The 20,249-nt window shown below is 43.7% G+C and overlaps 1 protein-coding gene across 4 annotated transcripts in view; it reads right to left on the bottom strand.

Annotated features, from left to right (window-relative positions):
* Window positions 1-20,249, bottom strand: part of WDR35 (WD repeat domain 35) — a 59,452-nt gene that overhangs the window by 38,821 nt on the left and 382 nt on the right. For all 4 annotated transcript variants that reach the window (XM_053285309.1, XM_053285306.1, XM_053285307.1 and 1 more), the window contains exons 2-9: window positions 19,655-19,772; window positions 19,260-19,331; window positions 17,601-17,693; window positions 15,206-15,334; window positions 13,541-13,674; window positions 11,166-11,331; window positions 10,890-11,035; window positions 7,413-7,538 (exon numbers count right to left, since the gene is read on the bottom strand). In XM_053285309.1, coding sequence (XP_053141284.1) covers window positions 7,413-7,538; window positions 10,890-11,035; window positions 11,166-11,331; window positions 13,541-13,674; window positions 15,206-15,334; window positions 17,601-17,693; window positions 19,260-19,331; window positions 19,655-19,772 — 984 coding nt within the window. The remainder of the gene's footprint in view (window positions 1-7,412; window positions 7,539-10,889; window positions 11,036-11,165; window positions 11,332-13,540; window positions 13,675-15,205; window positions 15,335-17,600; window positions 17,694-19,259; window positions 19,332-19,654; window positions 19,773-20,249) is intronic.

Here is a 20,249-nt window from a genome sequence, read left to right as displayed (position 1 = left end):
TAGGCAAGACAATGTCGCAGTTGACATGAAAATCAGTGACAATTTTAGGTTGGAACTGTGGGTCTAGGAGCATGACTACCTTCTCCGGATGGATTTTCGTATATGGCTCATCCATACAGAGAGCAAGGAGTTCACTAAGCCTCTTCGCAGAGGTGATGGCGACTAGGAAAAGGGTCTTCAATGTAAGAAGCCTCAGAGACGTGCTTGACATTGGCTCAAATGGCTGCTGTGTCAATGCAGATAGCACCAGGGACAGACTCCACTTTTCCAAAGGTGTCCTAATGTGGAGTATAAATTATTTATGCCCTTCATGAAGTCCTTTGTATGTGGATGTGTAAAAACCATCTTACCATCCCAACCCTGGTCGCAGGACAAAATGGCAGCCATGTGCACTTTGACTGAAACATTGGCTAAGCACTGTGTCTTCAGGGAAGTGAAGTACAACAGAACCTCCCACAACATGGCATCTCTTGGCCTAAAGCCCTTGGCCTTAACATAGGTAGCATGGGGCGATGACTATTACTCTGGTGTTGTCCTGAAGCAACTTGGCCACCACCCTGTTTAGCAGAGGATATGGAGGGTACAAATAAAAGACACTCTGAGTCCATCGGAACTGGAAGGCATCTCAATTGGAGCCTTCTCCCAGTCCCATCCTTGAACAGTACTCTATACATTTTCTGTGGTCTGCAGTTGCAAAAACATCCACTGTTGAGGTGGTCCATGCAAGGAACAAATCGTGTACAAGTTGCAGGTGCAGTTCCCATTCATGCTGATACAGCGTCCCGGCCCTGCTCAACGCATCTGCCAGGATATTGTCCCAGCCCCTTATATGGATGGCCTGAAGATGTATCTTCCTGGCAGTACACCAGTTCCAAACCTGTAGACTCAGTTGACACAGAAGTGTGGATACAGTGTCCCCGTGGTTGTTTACATATGTAATTGCTGTTGTGTTGTCCATTTGCAACAGCACCATCTTGTTGTGAATCACCAGTTGGAACGCCTTTAAAGCTTTGAAAGCAGCCAGTAATTCCAGGAAATTTATATGCAGGTGACTTTCCCGCTGATTCCACCGACCACTTTTCTGCAGGCCGCCTAAGTGGGCACCCCAACCGAATTGCGAGGCGTTCGTGGTTAGCGTCATGGTTGGCACCGCCACTCGAAAAGGCATCCCCACCAACAAGTTCATGGGTCTTGTCCACCAAAGCAGGGAAGCTAGGACCCACTCCGGGATTAGAAGCATTTTTTCTTGGGGGTCCACATTTGGGCTGAATGACTGTAGGAACTAAGCCTGAAGCTTTCTCATTCGTAGTTTCGTGTATCGAACTGCTGTGGTGCACAACACCATCAGGCCTAGCAGAACCTGAAAGGCCCTGGCTCCCTGCCGAGGGTTCATCTGGAATTGATGCACCATGTCGCTTATACACTGGTACCTGTCCCTGGGCAGAAATGCCTTTTGTGCAGTCATGTCAAAGAAAGCACCTATGTAGGGAAGGCGCCTGGTGGGGGCGAGGTGAGACTTTTTCAAGTTGATCCTCACTCCTAGCTGCACCAATAGCGACAATAAAGTCTCGACATGCGCCTCCAACATCTCCTTTTTCTTCACTGTCACAAGCCAGTCGTCTAAATAAGGAAAAACAGATATTCCTTGAACTCTAAGGTACGCAATAATCACAGCCATACATTTAGCAAACACCCTTGGGGCTGTCACCAGACCAAAGGGTAGAACATTATATTCATACACCTGCATGCCTTGCTTGTATGCCGATGTGGAAACAGGCATCCTTTAAATCCAATGTTGCAATCCATCCCTCTCCATGTAAAAGAGGGAGAATTGCTTGCAACGTTATCATATGAAACTTCCTTACATCAACACACTGGTTTAAATCCCTGAGGTCCATGACAGGCCATATGCCTCCATCCCTCTCGGGTATTTGGAAATATCTCGAATAGAACCCTGATAGGCACCTCAACCATGGTACAGGCGATATTGCTTGCTTCTCTAACAAAGATCTGACCTCCTCACGGAGAGTCTCAGTCTCAGGAGTATATCTAATTCCAGAGAACCCTGGTTGAGTACTCAATTCTATGGCATAGCCTGTTTGGACTATGTGCAAAACTCAATGATCTGATGTTATGTTGTGCCATGCTAAGGCATGACCTGCCAGTTGGATGGAGTTTCTGGCTGTGCACAAGACGGTGTTTTGCCATGTGGTGACCGATGGTCGGGCCTGTACTTCATTCAAGTGTGTTACAGATTCAGGTGATTGCAGGAATCACAAATGTTGCTTATTTTGTTGGCCAGCCTTGTTCTTATGTTGTTGATCCGTTCTATTCTTTCCTGTATAGGACCACTTGTTGTTGCGATTCCAGGGTCTGCGGTAGTCTCTGCGGTCAGGACGCTGGAAACTGCCTTGACGTCTTTGGTAAGGCTGGTACCTATTTGAATTATACCTTTGAGTCTGAGCCATAAAGGTCCTTGCTGTCGTCTTCGATTTTCTCCATTGCTCCATAGTGTCATCGGTGGTTTCTGCAAAAAGGCCTTTGCCATCAAAGGCCAAGGACTCAATTCGGTCTCACATGTCTTGTTGTAACGACGCCGAGAGGAGCCAAGCATGCCTCTGCAGCATAATAGCTGAGGTCAGTGTCCTTGACTTGGACTCTGCCAGGTGTTTCGCGTTGGCCAATGGCTGGCGCGTAGTTGTCAGCAAGAAGGTGGTTTCAAACTTCTGCTTGAACTCTTCAGGTGTGAGCGTAGCCCGCTCATCATATAGTTTCTCCCAAAGGCAGTGCATATACTTTGCCAGGCATGCCATGTAATTAGTGATTTTAATGGAAAGGCAAGCTGTAGAATATGTGTGCCTTCCAAGGACGTCCAGCTTCCTTCCCTCTTTGTCTGCTGGTGTGCTATGGAGCCGTCCTGATTTTGAAGTGGAGGCGCAATCTATCAGCAGCGAATTCGGGGCTGGATGCTTATGTAAATAGACATTGTCAGCCTCCTGTATCCGGTACAAAGTCTCCAACTTCTTGGATGTAGGAGTGGAGGTTTGCAAAATACTCCAAGCGGTATATCACACTGTTTCAGCCATTTTTGGTGTGGATCAATGAACTTCACGCCAATACCAAATTTAACAGCAATTCCAGTCAGCACATGGTTTCATTTTTGGATACCAATATTTGGGTGATTAAAGAACATAAGTTGATTTTCTCTTTATATAGGAAATTTATAGACAGGAACACGCTTCTTCACTATGACTCTTGGCACCCTGGACATTTAAAGGACAATCTTCCCTTTGGCCAGTTCTTATGGGTTAAAAGAAATTCTACAGAAATTACACATTATCGCAGGGAAGCTGATTTGTTATCCTCCCAATTGATTCATAGGGGATATCCTAAGGAAGTCATACACAGAGCGAAGATTAGAGCAGATACCATTAGAAGGAGTGAGTTATTGCAGGATGCCCCAAATAAACAGCTGGACCATTTGATCTGGTCTATAGACTACACTCCATTATCCTACCAGATCAAGAAGATTATCTGTAGACATTGGCATCTGGTTTCAGATATACCTGGTTGTAAAAAAAACCCTATGGTGGCCTTTAGAAAAACTAAGAGTCTAAGAAATTTTTTGACCCGCTTGGATTTTACAGAAAGACCATCAGTGAGTATGGCTGCACAAGGTTTCCACCCCTGTAGGAGTTGTGCAGCTTGTTCGTTCAGCCTTCCCACCACTGAATATTGGGACCAGGGTTTGAAGAAACATGTTAGCCTAAGATTTTTTGTGAACTGTAAGACAAAAGGGACTGTTTATGTCATAGTGTGTCCATGTAACTTGTGGTATATTGGGAGCACTATGAGACCGATTAAGACCTGTGTTCTTGAACACAGATCTAGGCTTAAGAACAGAATATTAGATGCCCTATTAGTACCATATTTTGTTGAGAAATCTCACTCACTCAATTACTTTAAGTTTTTTGTGCTGTTTAAATTTACACCTAGGTCCTTTGACAAACAAGATAAGCAGAGGACCCTCCTTCAAAAAGAATCTCTTTTTATTCACAAGTTACACATGTATACCCAATGGGTTAAATGTTAATTGCGATTTCTCCTGTTTCCTTTAAATATAAGGGAAATTAAGATCAGCACAGCTGGTCTATTATTCCCACTTATTAGGTCATTGATTGATGGTTGGGGAGAGTATTTAACTCCAAGGTTAAGTATTATCCTTTAAGGAGTGTAGCATGTCCAAGCAGGCACTGTGTTGAGATGCTGCTTTTAGTGACAGGGCTTGTCCAGATTTAAGGTTGGTTGGTTTGCATATTTATTACATGTTTTCACTATGCATTTTGCATTATTGGGGCTTGAGTATTATGATTATTGTTGCACAGACCTTTATACTTCTGATGAAGATACTTGTGAAATGGACTACAACCTAGGAAGTCTGTCAAGGTTCCAGTTTCCACTTTTTCCACTTTCAAGACTTCTGTGCCCAGCCTCTCAGTTCAAGGTTTTTGTGCAGAGTGCAGATCCTCGCATTTATGAGGATTGAGTTCTGGCACATCAGCACCATTTACATCACTATCTACGACCAGCGTTTCAGTGACTGTCGTCAGCATCACTTTTTTGATCTTGTGGAGCTTGTTCAGCCCTTTTCATTGCATTGTCTTGCTGTTGTAATATGGGTGCCTGTGGGAATTTTTCATTATATGTGTAGTTTAGTCTTATCTGGTGATATGTCTTCAGCTGCTCATTCGGAGACACTGATAAAGGAGGAGGAACCTCTAGAGAAAAATCAGGTAAGGATGGCTCCGAATCCCCTTTAGTAGAATCTGACTCATAGCTGTCCTCATCTGAGGAGTCAGTGGCATTTGGAGAGGCAATGGGAGGTCGAGAAGTAGAGCTTGAATTGCCAGGTGCAGCAGGTGCCCCCAGCACCAACTCTCTCAGGGCAGTCTGCGCAGTTTGCGTGGATGGTAAACTCGTCTGCACAGACACTGTCCTTGCAGCATGACGCATGGCTGCTTGCACAGCCACTGTCCTTGCAGGACGGTGAAGAGTCTGGGCTTCACGGGAATGCGTTGCTGGCTGATCCCTCAGCAGAGTGACCTGGGTCACCGCATTGCTTCTTCGGAGACTCTGAACTTGCCATTGTTTAAACAAGGAGTACTCTTCTGGTGACAGTGTGACAGAGGCTGGACCCCAGCTCCCTCGGGGCAGTATGCCAACATTATCTAGTATCTTTGGTACATCTGGCAGACAACCATCATCTGCTACATAGTCGTCCTCACCATCCCCCAGGTTGTCTCGGTCATCATCTAGTACAGGGTGTAGAAATCCATGGAATGTTAAAGTGGAGGGAGTAATTTCCTCTGAGCGAAGCAGGTGAGCCACCACTGGATCATCAGTCAAGTTCATTGGGGCATCCTTGGTCTTGAAATCCACCCCTGCTCTCACTGCCACATCGTCTTGTAAATGTGCAACCTCGATCTCGAGAGCAAGGGCTTCATTTTCTTCATCCTGTTCTGCAATGTGCGCCCTCGACACTGATGAGCTGTCATGTTCCTTTGATGTCGAGGCGGCGTCCCTCAATGCTGAGGTGCCCATCGATGTCGAGGCGCACTCCTTGGATGTGGAAGGGCAGTCCTTTGATTTTGAAGGGTGCTTCCTAGAGGAGGTTTGGTCATGCTTAGAAGAGGACCAGTTGCCCCCCATTCCAGTTTGGTCGCTTGGCTTGGAAAACAGTTGCGCTGGCAATAACTGCAGTGTCGGGGCTGCAGAAAGCGACGCTGCTCAATGAAGATGAGTTTCCAGTAACCCCAATGGTGATGGGGTTGCCGCCGAAGGCTCCACGTGGTGACTCTTTTTATGCTTTGCGGGTGGAGCCTCACCCGACGCCGAGCCCTTCCATGCCGAGTCCTTATGGTGGTGAAGGCTAGAGTGGCTTGTCGGCTCTTTAAAGATAGCACTAGGCGCCGATGCCGAGAGCGATTTCCCCTTCTCCAGGAGTTTAGATTGCAAAGGAGGGGCAGCTCCCGGAGCAGGTTGGTGGCAGTATGCCCCTCTCCCAAGCAAAGGAGGCAGAACAGATGGCTGTCCGTCGATGGGAGTTTACTGCGGTAGCCCTGGCACCTTTTAAAGGTGGTCTTTTCACGAGTGCCGCTTTTGGAGCCCTCACCCTTAGCAGAGGTGTTAGGCACTGAATTCTTGCTCATTGAGTTAGGGGTACGGGACTTGAGGGGGAAAATGCCCGGCGTAGTCATTTACCGTACCGTTCGTCAGCCATTTTCCACTTTAAATAAATAAATAAATGGATGAATGAATAAAAATCAGTTTTATGCTTTAGGTTGTAGGAGTCCACAGAGTAGCAAGTCAGTCCAAAGTTTGCCGTAAAATCAGTCCAGTAAAGTAACAAAAGTAGCTGAGAAGCTTAGAGCTTTCCGAAGCATCTGAACGCATAGGAGGTCAGATAGAAACTGAATAGTGGGACACCTAACCGCCAAAGAGGTACTGCAGGCTCGTGCAGGGGCGCCTGAAGGCGTGACAAGCAGCTAACGACTACTACCTGAAGCAGGTTTGCGCAGGCGCAGAACCCAAGTTTATGACTGTCGCTGGAATCACTATCCAGATCATAGGGACATAGGAAGCTGCCATATACTGAGTCAGACCAGAGGTCCATCTAGTTCAGTATTGTCTGCACAGACTGGCAGTGGCTTCTCCAAGGTTGCAGGCAGGAATCTCTCTCAGCCCTATTCTGGAGATGCCACCAGGGAGGGAACTTGGAACCTTCTGCTCTTCCCAGAGCCGCTCCGTCCCCTAAGGGGAATATCTTACAGTGCTCACACTTCTAGTCTCCCATTCAAATACCACCAGGGCAGACCCTGCTTAGCTAAGGGGACAAGTCATGCTTGCTACCACAAGACCAGCTCTCCTCTGTGTGATGTATGTGACGTATGTATATGTATGTGACATATGATCACAAAAGAGGTCAGTAGTTGTGCAGTACTGTCAGCATATGTATTAGAATTCCACAACAGTGCAGGAGGCTCTGCAACAGCCACATTATGCTGTGGAACATGTATTCCAGAGTCTCCATATTTTTGAAACAGATTTGCTCTGGTATCAGTGCTCCAACACATTTATTTAGTACCAGGTATCCTAGGCACAGTGCAGAACATGATACCATTCCTACCTTGAAGGATTATAGTCAACATTAGATTAATAAGATGGAGTGGAAACATTAGAAACTAGTGTTCTTTAAGTTGTGGAAACAGGATAGGGGAGAGTTAGGTGGTAGTAAATGAGGAGAAGAGGTGGGAGTCCAATGGATCAATAATAGTTTTACTAAAGAAAGAAAGATCTAGCAATCATGCTTTAATTAAGTCTTCCAATGAAAGCAGAGCTACGTAATTACCTACCTTATAGTCTGGCCGAATGTTTGCAAAATAAATGAATGAATCAACAGCTAGTGCTATTTTCAGACCTCCTCCTTCCCAAGACAGAGCTGACATCTGGTTTCCTGGAACTTTCAGTGTACGCAAATGCTGAAATGACATCATCCATTAATCGATTATTCACTGCAATAGTACTTCAAGTGATAAACAGTTGTGTATACAATATTTTGTTGAATGAGGGAAGTGCTAGATGAGCTCAAGGAAGTGTATACCTTTCTTGACAGTATAGCAGAACTTGGGTGAGGTTTTTCATTATTCTGTTTTCCATATTTATGCATTTCTAAAAATTACACACTCAAACTGTAAGCACTCGGACATAATAATTTACTTCATAGTAGGCTACTACCAAATCTGGTCTTTAGTGTTTTAAAAAATATTATGAGGCTTCTGATAAAGGAAAGAAACAACATGGTCAGTATGTAGGAAAGCAAGTGGTGAAAGGTTAACTTTTCTTCAGCCAGAAGGCAGGGTTAAAGAAAAGATGCAATGTCCCTTCCAGAGAGAAGATATCTCCAGTTTCAAGGCTTGACTCCAGCTGGTAAAAAAATAAAGGCACATCCGTAACATGAAGGAACACCTAACAATGTTGAACCACAGGCTTTGAGATACTGGCTTGTGGCAATGCACTGCCCATCTAGTGAGGCTTGTGTCTGTAATGACCCTGCCTGGTATGCAGAGGTTCCTTCAACAGCATCTCCTTGGCAAGATGGTGAACCTAGAACCAATAGCGGGGAGAGGGAGAAAGAGAGAGCACAGAATCTCTTGAGGAGCTTCTATTTGTAGTGGTTGCTCAAGGGAGATCTAGTACTACCATAGCAGAAGCTGCTACTGAATAGGCCTAAAATGAAACAATGCAATGAATTGGTGCAAGCTATCACGGCTGCCTGCAGTTTGACAGTTGGTGGAGCAAGGTCTGGTGAGCAGAAGAGAGAATATTCTGGCCCTTCCTGGAACAGGCAAATTCTTTGTTCTGTGGAGTCCAGAACTACCCTGAGTTGTTGGACCAGTAGAAGGGAACTCTTGGTTTCTTTTACAAGAAATCTGAGAGGAATATGTCCTTGGGTCCTTTGATCTCCATTTAGAAGCAAATTAGAAGGGTGATCCAAGTAATGTACCCCCCTCCCTCATTATTCTGAGTTGGGCTTTTAGCATTAACCCAGTTAGCACTATCAGGGCTTTTGCTGTACCAGAAGCATCAAGACATGTAGGTAGGCTTCCACTTGTAGATCTTGCACTTGTGTTTGCCTGTGGAGGCATCAGCCTCATCACCAAAGAATCAAAGCTGCTTCTTTGGCAACAGCTCAGTATGCATGGTTTACCCATTATGAGGAGGGTTGCCAGGGGTCCTATTAAACGACTCTAGACTCTTTGAGGTTTCTGCATATAGGACCTTCTTCCTTCATAGGGAGCAGCTGCAACTGTGTTCAAGATCTTCTCAGATGAATTGGTAACTAAAAATCTTTGGGCCTTTCCATTCTCTTGTGAGGAACACTGGAATCTGTTGCCATAATGGTAAGCCATCGGCTTGTTTCCTGGCCTAGGGCTAAGTGGGTGAAAAGGGCACTGGGTGGTGATAGGTATCTGGGCTATTGCAATATCTAGCCACTGAAGGTAAACAAATATGACAACTGAGAGACATAGTGTCTGACTGCCCCACCTATGACCCCAGCTTACCCCGAGCAGGGAGGAGCAGGTGTGGATTTCGAGGGGCCCAGCAGCAGGCTGGGCAGAGCTGGTGCCAGAAGGAGCAGTGCAGGCATCTGGACTCGGGCAAGCAGCCCCCACTGATGGCATTGGTGAGGTGAGCTGATAGAGAGGGACAGAGACCACCCAAGGAGCCGGGCTGGGGGCGGGATGAAAAAAGGAAAGGGATGGGAATGAATTAAAGTGCAAATAAAAAGTGGGGAAACAGAAGTAGGAAGGATGGGGCTGGGGTGTTCAGCCTGTGAAACCACTTTAAAAGGGACCCAGCCTTTGATGAGGGGCAGAAGTAAGCAGGAGGGCTGTAGTCTCCTAGTGAGGATCCAGACCCAGGACCTTTGGGGAAAAGAACCCTGCTTACAAGGACTCAGGTGCTGCCAACTCCATCCCCTTACTCTGAGGCTGCTTCCACTGATTCCCTTATAGTGACCCTGGGGTACACATGGCCAGGCACTGAGTGCTTATGGTTTTGCTTCCTTAGTTTCCGTGAAAGGCAAACTCCTCCAGAATGGTCCAGTGAAGCATCTGGCTCCTCCAGTACTTGACTGGGAAGCAGGGAAAATAGTCCATAATGTAAGCCCTAGTCCTATCCTGTATATAAGTGGTGGGATTAGGTATGAGAAAGAGTAAGAGATTCACAGAAATGAGAAAAAGAAAGGAAGAAAAAAGGCTATGCTGTAAGTCTAGGGTTAAAGAGTCAAGGAAAACTCTGCGTTCTGTCAGAAGGGAGAAGAAAAAACTGAGTTAGGTCTCCTCCCCAGATGCCTTGCCTCTGACTGAAGAGGAGTTAGCTTTTTGTTGCCTGTACTCTTCTATATTGGATGAAACCTTGATAATGCCAGGTTTTATCTTCAACCATTTTGAGAGCTTAATTTCATGCCTGCATCCTTAACTAATACAAAGCAAATGCTGCCATTCAAAGGACAAATAAATAGATCCTATAAATAAAGAGGTTTTATGTATATAGACAAAAATATTATTTTGGCAAAAGACTAATATACTGGACTGAAAATGTCCTTAAAACATCTCATTTAAAAGAACCTCAAGCAAACCAGCATCAGAAATAGAATACTAGATCTAAGAGACAAGTTTCTTGAGGTTTCTGATTATTTCTGAAGCTGTCCCGTGTCATCTGTGCAAATGTGTTAAATATAGCTCATGAAGTATAACAGAAGTAAAAAACAAAACAAAAAAGCTATTTATCATGTTGTGTGAAGAGGATTTTAAAAGAGTACAATTCATCTTACTTGTAAAACAAGTATATGAATAAGCAAGCTATAAAAATAAGTACAAATATTCAGAATAGATTCACATTCAGAACAGCCTGCCCTCATAATAATCACAGCATGATCACCATGCATGCAACATTTGCACCAGGAACTTTCCAATGCTGTACCTCTGGAGAACACTTGTCACATCAACTTTTCTGCTGTCTTTCATGGAATCCCTTTACATTTCAAGACATGCTCTAATTGTACACTTAGCTGTGCCCATATCCCATGGGATCTGAGAATGTAACCTGGAACCACCCAGCACTACCCTGCATCTCATGTTACAAGAGCAAGCTGGTAATGATGGGCAAGCTGTATTTCACGGAAGCTTTTCTGCCATTACTAAATACTTGTTTGTAAACCAAGTTTCCTGGACAAACAGTCTGAACGCCTAATATAGAGTACCATGTTTGGCTTTGTTCAGCCCTTGTACACAGAATTAAATAGGATAGGAAAACCAAACTTTTACCTCACCAAATGGAGTGTAGAACTGCACAATATTTAAATCTTTCTCTTGAGTAGCTACCTTCTGGAAGCCTGCAATAGCCAGCACGTTTCCACAGTGGTTCCACTGAATACTCACAACGTGCATAGCAGTGTCAATCAAGACAGGATCTGTAAGAGTGCACACAGAAAAACTGACTGAAGAATGGTCCCAGTGGACAGTATATAACTGCTGAACAAGATTTCAGTGCAAATGAATGCATACTGCTTTTTAAGAGGTATGAGAACAAGTTAAACTTACTTTGATCATTCTCATGTCTCATGATTTGGCATCTTCCATTGTCAAAACAAATAGCAAGGCAAGGGCAATCCGGTTCAATGTAGCCCTCTGTGCCAGGATACCAGTGTATTCCAGCAATGCTGAATGCTCCAGTTATGTTCACCAAACAGTTCATTTTCATCTTCATCTAAAATAATCATTTAATATACATATGTAAAAAGAAGTTTAACAAACCTAGGACATGAGTGGTTCACACAGATATGCAGCCTGATCCTGTGCCTGTAAACTTTAAAGTACCACTGCGTTGAATAGGACTTATTCCCAAGCAAGCGCTCATAGGACTGCAGTGTAGAAAAGGTAAAGTCAACTTCATATTTAAATTAAGATATTATTTTAACATCTCTGTATGACTGCTAACTCTGGCTATAATCTACAAATCAGTAAAAACAGAATACTTCCATTTAATCCAATTTAGAGCTAGGGGCTGACATCCTGGCTTCCAAAAGAGTGTGCATAAATAACATCTCCAAGAACACAGTGGGACCAGCCCCACAGCTCTGTCAGTTTCCTTATGCGCATGTTTTTGTGCAACAGGGCCAGCAGGCACCTCTCCTGTGCTCTCAAAGCCCTCCGTTGTAGCAGAAATATGTTGAGCCGGGTCTCACGATCAGTGAGACCTGGTTTTTGTGAGTGCGCAGGGAAAGCGGGCTAAGCCCGCTCTCCCTGCACACGAGCAGGGAGGGAGCGCTGGGCAGCCGAATTGGCCGCCCACACTATTGCCAGCTCCATGATGGAGCCAGCGTAGGCTGGGGGGAGCAGGGGCCGATTGGCCCCTGGAAGCTCCAGCATGCCCTGCGTGAATGCGCAGAGCATGCTGGCAAGACCCCCAGAGCTGGGAGGCGGCTTTTCGCCTCCCCTCCGGGGGTCTCCTTGAGAGTAGCCACGCTGATTGGGAAGCCCAAGTTTGCAGAGCGCAAACCCGGGCTATGGGGAAGGCTACACAAGCAGGCTAGCTGCTTGTAAGCCATAGGGCCTGCCTGCAAGCCTGTGGTTTACACAATCAGCAAAAATCGAGCTAGGCTCTCCTAGCCCGATTTTTGCTGATCGTGAGAACAGCCCCGTTGTGTGTTTCCACTGCAACAAAGGGCTTTGTGAGCACAAAGAGTTCCCAGGAGATATGACCACTGGCTCCATTGTGCAAAACGTGTGCAGAAGAGAACGGATGGAGCGGTGCATGCAGTCTCTCTGTGTGCTCAAAAGTGCTATTTACATTTCAGAAAACAAGATGTCAGCCACTTGACTTAATCTAAATTACCTGCACTGGTTGATATAATGGTTGCCTGTTCCCACCACCACTGCTGTGCAGCTTACTGATGAGGCGGGAACTATCCACCAGATCAGAGATGGCTTTCAAAACAGCAGGGGAGATGCCCAGCTATGAAGTCAGTGGAAGCTGAACTGGATAATGTGTGAAGGTTGTGCCATCGAGTCAGTGTCAACTCCTGGCAACCACAGAGTCATGTGGTTTTCTTGGTTGAATACAGGAGTGGGTTTACCACTGCCATCTCCCGTGCGGTATGAGATGATGCCTTTCAGCATCTTCCTATATTGCTGCTGCCCAGTATTGGAGTTTCCCATATTTTTGGAAACACACCAGCAGGGATTTGAACCAACAGCCTCCTGCTCTCTAGGCAGGTTACTTCCCCACTGTGCCATTGGGTAGCCTGGAAATGGTGTAGACACCAAGAAATGTTATAGATGTCCCTGCCTCCCCACTCCTTCCTGGAGCATCAGTAGGGCCGTCGTCTGGAGTGTGTGTGAGTCCTTGCTTCTTCTCAGGTAGGGTTCAGGGCATGCCTCCTGTTGCCAGGAATTGTGGTTTTGGATCTGGACTTTTGTCTTTCCTTCTGCATTTCAGGGGTGAATTCGAGGTTGAGGGAGGTGAGACGATTCAGGGTATGTTGTATCCCTCAAGTCTGTTGATACCTCAAATGGGTCATCTTCTTAGGTGGTGGTCTTTTGTCAGCATTTGCTGACTCCCCTTGATCCCCTAGGGGCTAGGACTGAGTGTGCGATTTTCCTCCACGTCTAGAGAGGTCTCACCCAGTTCTAGACTAGACAGAAAGGTAGTGAACAACGACAACTCGGCTGCTTCTACATTTGTGCTCCATTGATCACGGCAATGTTTTAAATTGCTACAGCAACTGCAGAACAGCTCTGAAGCACTGTTGTTACAGAAGAATTAGCAGCAAGAGTTTTATACTGCAGGAGTGCAGATTAGGCAGAAACGTGGAAGATAATCTTCCTAACTAACAACAATCAGGCAGTAAAGCAATCAAATAGCAGTCAAAAAGACTGCATAGTTCCAAACTTACCACAAAACTATATGAACTTACCATAAAATTTCCTTGATTGTCATAAACGTGTATTTCTCCATTTGCCATACCAAACAGTAGGGTTCTGCTGTCTGGAGACCACGCAACATGGCTAAGCTGTGTACCCTTCAAATCTTTTCCCCAAATACGATTCCCTGTTAACAAAAAATACATTCACCACAGCCTGTATGTAACTAAAAATAAAGCTGTATGCTACTAAAAAACCCACAACAACAACTGTGGGAATGCTACTATAAACACCGAAGAAATTGAAAATGCAGGCTTCTAGAGGAATGTTAGCTCATCTATATCTATGGCAAGAAAGTAGTATATCCTAGCCCAGCTTCTGGTGATTTATAATTTCACACACACACACTGACTGATAATCTTGAATTTTTCAACTACTATAAATTCTTAGTCACACAGGCTTGGATCCAAAGCTACACTTTTGCTAGTGGAAAACCTTTTCTACTCATGGAAGGGCTATTTCTGACCTAGTGAAAGAACACTGTCTGAGAAAAGAGACTTCCAACTCCAGAGCAGTAAGACTTTGCACTTTTCAAATCTTTTTATGAACCATAAAGTTCATGTACTGAAGTCCTGCTTATTCACCATGCTTCTTGCATAGTAATGCAATTCTCAATACATTGTGGCACCACAATGCAAGAAATAACCCGCTAGCACTTGAGCAGAACAACAGTTGTACATTTGCTCCTTCCACTCATGTTAACCTTTGGCAGAGTGATCAGAAAGTCTTCCACAACTAGGAGGGCTCTGCTTGGGCAAGGACACTTTGCATGAGCACAAGTCTCCTTCCTTTCACAGAAGAAGCTTCCATCAATTGAGCACTAAGCCAAAGGTTAGAATCCAACCCACAGTTCTTTGGCTCCAGGTCTTAGTAACTATGATGAATTTGGCTTTCGTTTGATACTATGTGCTCAGTTATTAGCAGAAGAGACTAAATACACATTTATAAGGCATCATACATTCCAATAAATCCACTTGCTTTATTTTTTAAAAAATTGGTATTTGTGTATTACATTTAAGTTATTGGGAAAAGGGACATATCAGGTATATCCTTATTTCAAATACTGTTTATTTTTTCTTTATCAATTTGCTCTCCACATAATTAACTTTTTAAAAGTAAACTTATGTTCATATTTCTTCTCTGAATATATAAGCATGTAAAAGCTTTACAAAGCAATGCATCAGACACGTGAAAGACTCAATCTATTTGTGGCTGGATTATCTTCAACTAAATGTAGAGGTCGTACTCACTAGTTCTACCCAGGTAGGGCTGGTTGTGAAAACTGCCAGGATCGATTCAGCTGCTCTTCTGCCGGTTAGCCTGGGTTTTGTACCCAGGGTGCGTGTGCACCCTCCTACCTCACTGCCCATTGTGTGAAAGCTGGGGCTGCCAGCAGCCTGAGTTTCCACAGAGCTGGGGAGGAGCGGCCCAGCAGCTAAGGTCATGTGAATGAGTGTTGCAAACTGAAACAGAAGCCAATCAGCTCTGATCCAAGCAAAATATTTTTTTCAGGATCTAAAACCATTATAGACTAAGACAGCCCATTACCAGATTCTCTTTCAATGTTTATTAATTACTTATTCAATGGGAAAGCACAGAGTACAAGCATTATGAATACTTCAAAGATACTGCATTTACTAATACAGGTGTTACTTTACCATCCACGGAACCAACGATTACAGCACCATCTTCATATACAATGCAAATTTTCTGCCCATCAGCATTCCATCTCATGCTTCGAACAACAGATTTATTTCTATTGTTGATCATCTCTTCATACCAACGGCCTGAAGTCAAAGAAGTAATATTCAGCCATACCTTCAAGATTACTATTCTTCATCTGAACAGCCTTCATTAGAACCAAGACAAATATTTACGACAAATGATGGATAACTGAAACCAAGTTTAATTCCACTGACAGTGTGACTTGAAAATGATCAAGAAACATCTTTAAAATAATGTCTGTGGGATCAGCACACCAAACATCACTCACAGTCACAACTCACATTCTTTTAAGCAAGCTTGTTAGGGATCAAAAGTTGGGCAAATTCCATTCTTTATGACCATCATTTTCAGGGATGATCTTGGTGAAAAGGCTTTGTATTAAATATATGAGAATAGGCTGGCTGTGAGCACATTGCACTGGACTGGGATAAATCTATTCCATTGAGCAATAAGAATATAAGACTGACTGCAAACCTACATTTGAAAAGGAGAAGATATAGGTAGTATGGTAACATGGGTACTGCTTCGTTCTTGTTTTTACAATCTTTTCCTAAAACAATTCTGGACATGCTGTATAACCTATGAGGGTGTGGTAAATATTGGTTGTCAAAAACTAGCAAAAATACCTAAACTCAAACTGACCCCATTCTGAGTAAGTTACTATGGCCAAGATAGTAGAATGCAGAGTCCAAGGCATAGCAGATAAAGATTTTATTAAAATAAGTCGTTTTTCTCAAACAAAAAAAAAAGAAAAAAAAGAAAGAAAACAACATGATGCAGTGCCACAGGTTCAGAGTCACTCTACAGATATATGGTGATTTTAATATGATTTTGCTGTTGTATTCTCATCTTGGAATAAATGTATGAAAGGTAGTATATACATTTACAAAACCTTTAAAAAAAAAAAACTCCACACTTTTATATTCTTCCTTTAAAAATATTGACTGACATCTAGACTAAATTACTCAACAGCACTAATTCGAAGTTATTATTGAGTAATTTAATCTGGCTGCCAGGCACTGAGTGTGTTGGTGCCCCACCGCAGTCCCTAACCAACAACTCAGCTGCTGTGATATTATGGAATGCTCAGACACATTCACACTGCTTGGGGAAAGCTGTGATCATATAAGAAAGGGGTTGCAAACCTTTTGATACTGTGACCCCCCCAAACGATATATTCAACTGCCCGACACCCCTTCCCTCCATGTTTAAAGCTACTGGCTGACATCTTAATGATGTATAGACTAGAAACATGTTGCTGAGGGCCACACAATGTGTTTCCTGCCTAGCAAAACACTCCTGGAGTGCAGGCAAGCTTCAAAAAGTATTTGCACTCTTGCACAAAAGTGGCAGAGTGCCCATGCTTTGGAAGTGTGACAGATCATTGCAGGTACTAGTGCTTGATTGATCATAGGAGCACCCACACTTTGTTAATTCGGATTTGATTAGGTAGAGATAAATAAAGCACATTTATATTTTAAATGAGAATGAGCTTGCTTGCTCCTACTTTGTTTTTCAAACCTGGGTTTTATGTTTGAGACTGTCAGTCTAATTTTGGGCTCCAAGTTATTTTCACCAGTATCTGCTCATTACAGCAGCAACTGCTGAAAACTCTGATTCACACAAGTAGGAATTAAGCAAAGGGAGTCAGTATTTTCAGGGCATTCTCACTTAATCATTTATACTCAGCTTGTACTCTAATCCAAAATTCAAGAGGAGACACTGTTGAGAATGTAAAATGAAGAGCTGCACCAACTCCTCTGAAGCCTGGGGAGGTGGACTGGAGTTCAAAACCACCAGGATCCTTTACTGCCACAAAGCCAAGAGCAGCACAGCAATGACATTTCTTTGGATACTCACTAAATGAGCTCTAAGAGTCTCCTGAGAGGGGTCTTTCCCCGGGCCCATCAGTCAAAGAAGGGCCACTGCCGTGACTGCCATTTACTTTGTGAGTAGCAGAGGAGCCAAATGGTTGTTGCTTCTGTCTCCATCTGCCTCCCATCGTCCCTGAATGTCTCAACACCTTGTAAGTGTCGGGTAAGGCCCTTACCACCCTGACAAAACCTGGGAGTTATCTGGGACCCCCTGGAGGATCCCAACCCTGAGTTTGAGAACCTCTGATATAGGATATAAAAACAATAAGGAATGTGCAAAGAACATACATACATTAGAATGAACATTCATAATGACAATTAAAATATAACTAATGCCTGCTGAGGGCTTTGTAATCTACAGTTAAAATCTGTAGAAATACTTTGGAAGTCTCAAAGTCACATAAGATTTCAGATATGACAACAATATGATCACTAAACTCCAAAAATTGCCTACCATTAAACAGCATCCACACAATGATGAGCCCATTTTGATCACTGGTAGTTAACTTCTGATACTGCTCATTCCAAGTCACTACCTGCACAGATCCTAAGGCATTATAGGTAAAATTATAAACTCACATATTTCAAAATTTAATTATAAAAACTGAAATATATTAATAAGCAACAGCACAGTCACAATAATATATAATGACATTCATGAACTCATAAATAAAAATAAACAAGAAAGGCATAAAAAAGAAAAGTATAGGGCTGTGACAGGAGCTCTATAGTTAAGATGTGAACGTTTCACAATGTCCTATTATTATAGAAAAGAAAAGTCTAATAATTACAAACATTATTTGTCTTATCAATATTTGCTACAAAGAATCTTCCTGAGGAGTATACAGGTGGACCTTGTGGAACTTGCTATCTATGGTTGTGCATATTCACGGTCGGGTGAGTGACACTTGACCTTGGCATGCACGAGAAAAACCTGGCAAATATAATAAGGGGTTAATTTCGCTTACCCGTGGTTTGAGATCAGTCAGAAATGACCTCGGAGGACATTTCCAGCCACCATTTTAAGAAGAGGATCCATTTTGTGGCTCCTCTTTGAAAAAAAGATTCCCCCCCAGCATTTTCCACAAAAATTTGGCTAAATAGACAGTTTGGGGGGGCATTACTGGGCACATGGAGATCCATGGAGCACGGTACAATACTAACTTTATGTTATTTTAGCTGTTTTTTGCCTTTCCCCCAGCATGCAGTAGCCTAATCCCCACCCCACCCCCAAATCTCCATAACAGTAATTATTCATTACTCACGGTCTCGTTACTCATGGTTGGTGAGAAACAGAACCCCTGCAAGTAATGAGATATGCCTATAATCTGGCCAAATTTGATGCTATTCTGCCAAAAGCTATATGAAGGCTATTGCTAAGGGAGTGTGGGGCCCAAATCAGAGTGTGCAGGACCCTGGTGCTATATAGACATATCCCCCTGCCATGCCAGTCCTACCCACTGTGCCAGAGGCCACTGATACCATCTCTCTCTCCTCACCCCTTTGATGCTACCCCTCTTCCCCTTGATCAGTGTGTCCCTCCCACCACACTTCTGCCCATTATTGCTGTTCCGGCTGTAGCAGTATGTATCCAGCTGCTTCGATCACTCAGTGTGTCCATCTGCATCCTTGCCACTCCTGCAGTATCAATCCACTCACCTGTCCCTCCACTGGTCTCCCCAGGACCACTCTTGCACTACTTTGTTTCCTTCATTCAAGCATGCCACAAAAGAAAGGATGGTGGGATGCTTGAATGCAGGAAATGAAGCTATGTAAGTGCAGTGCTTGAAAGTGCAATGGAGGCATAGTTGAACAAGTTGTTGCTCTGGAGCAGCCACCAATGGAGAATGGCAACAGATGGACCATGAGCAAGTAAAGCAACAGGCGGATACACTCTGCTGCTGGTATAGCAAGAGCAGCACTGAGAGAGCAGAAGGCAGAAGTGGGAGGCCAACAAGATGGAACAGATTATTCAGTGGCAGTTTTAAGCTAATCTATAATGTACAAGAAACATTATTATTATTTAGTAATAGGTAAGTAATAAACCTTAATAACTTTGTTCAATAACTTAAACCTCAGTTTCTGCTCTGTTACACTCTACTACAGCTCTTACCATGGTGACCTTCAAGTGCTTGATTCATCGAGAGGTTGCTAGGTGCTGCAAGTCCCATTAATTTGGTTTCATCTTTAAAAATAAGAAATTCAAATGTGATTTAAAACAGAATCCATTTAGATTAATCTCCGTTTCACACATATCAATGCTAAGCCACACACTGACCAAAGAGAATACTGTCAATGATCCGTCCATGTCCAAATATCTTCATATCCATGGACCACAAAGAAATAAAACAGAGAAATGACACTTCTGTGGACCTGTGGACAACATGCTCATGCAGCAAAATGAACATGGCCATTACACAGCCCCAAATATCAAAGGGTTTGCACTGATACAAGTGCTGGCATTGTGTTCCAGGATCTGATAGATGCACCACTGAGAATGCCATTTACCTGGTTTTGTCTCTAATTTTACAACTTTCAGCAGACCATCTTCTCCACCACATGCAATAAAGCCCTGGTCCTTGTTCCAAGAAATACATCTTAGCCTAACATTTCCAGGAACTGCAATCTGAAAGGAATAAACACATTTGTACTAAAAACAAAAAACAAGATAGAGTTAATTTGGAAACTGTAGACCACAGAATAAGAATTGTTCTACTAACAGGAGAGAAAGCACAAACAAACAAGGAATTATTATTTATATAGTTTCTTCAATGAATGTGGTGTTTTGCAGAGTAATAGAAGGAAGAAATAAGTCCTCTAAGGTTAACACGATTAAATAGTCTGCTTCAAATCATACCACTAAAACAAAATGAGTTTTGGAGCAGGGTGGAGGTTGAGGAGGGGGGGGAAAGAGAGAGAGAGAAAGTTTCATCACAGTAAAGTATATGACTATCAAAAGCTGAACAATTTGCCCCCCCTCCCCATCCTCCCCGCCCAAGGGCCGCGCAGGATCCGCCGCTCCCTCCCTCTCCCTTGCAGCGCTGTGGAGAAGGGATGGGTTGCGAGCAGGATGGGGTCCACCCCAGGCATGCTGCTCCTAACT

This window comes from Hemicordylus capensis, chromosome 1, assembly GCF_027244095.1.
Source record: "Hemicordylus capensis ecotype Gifberg chromosome 1, rHemCap1.1.pri, whole genome shotgun sequence".
Taxonomy (NCBI): Eukaryota; Metazoa; Chordata; class Lepidosauria; order Squamata; family Cordylidae; genus Hemicordylus; species Hemicordylus capensis.
This window is presented reverse-complemented; position numbering and strand designations above follow the sequence as displayed.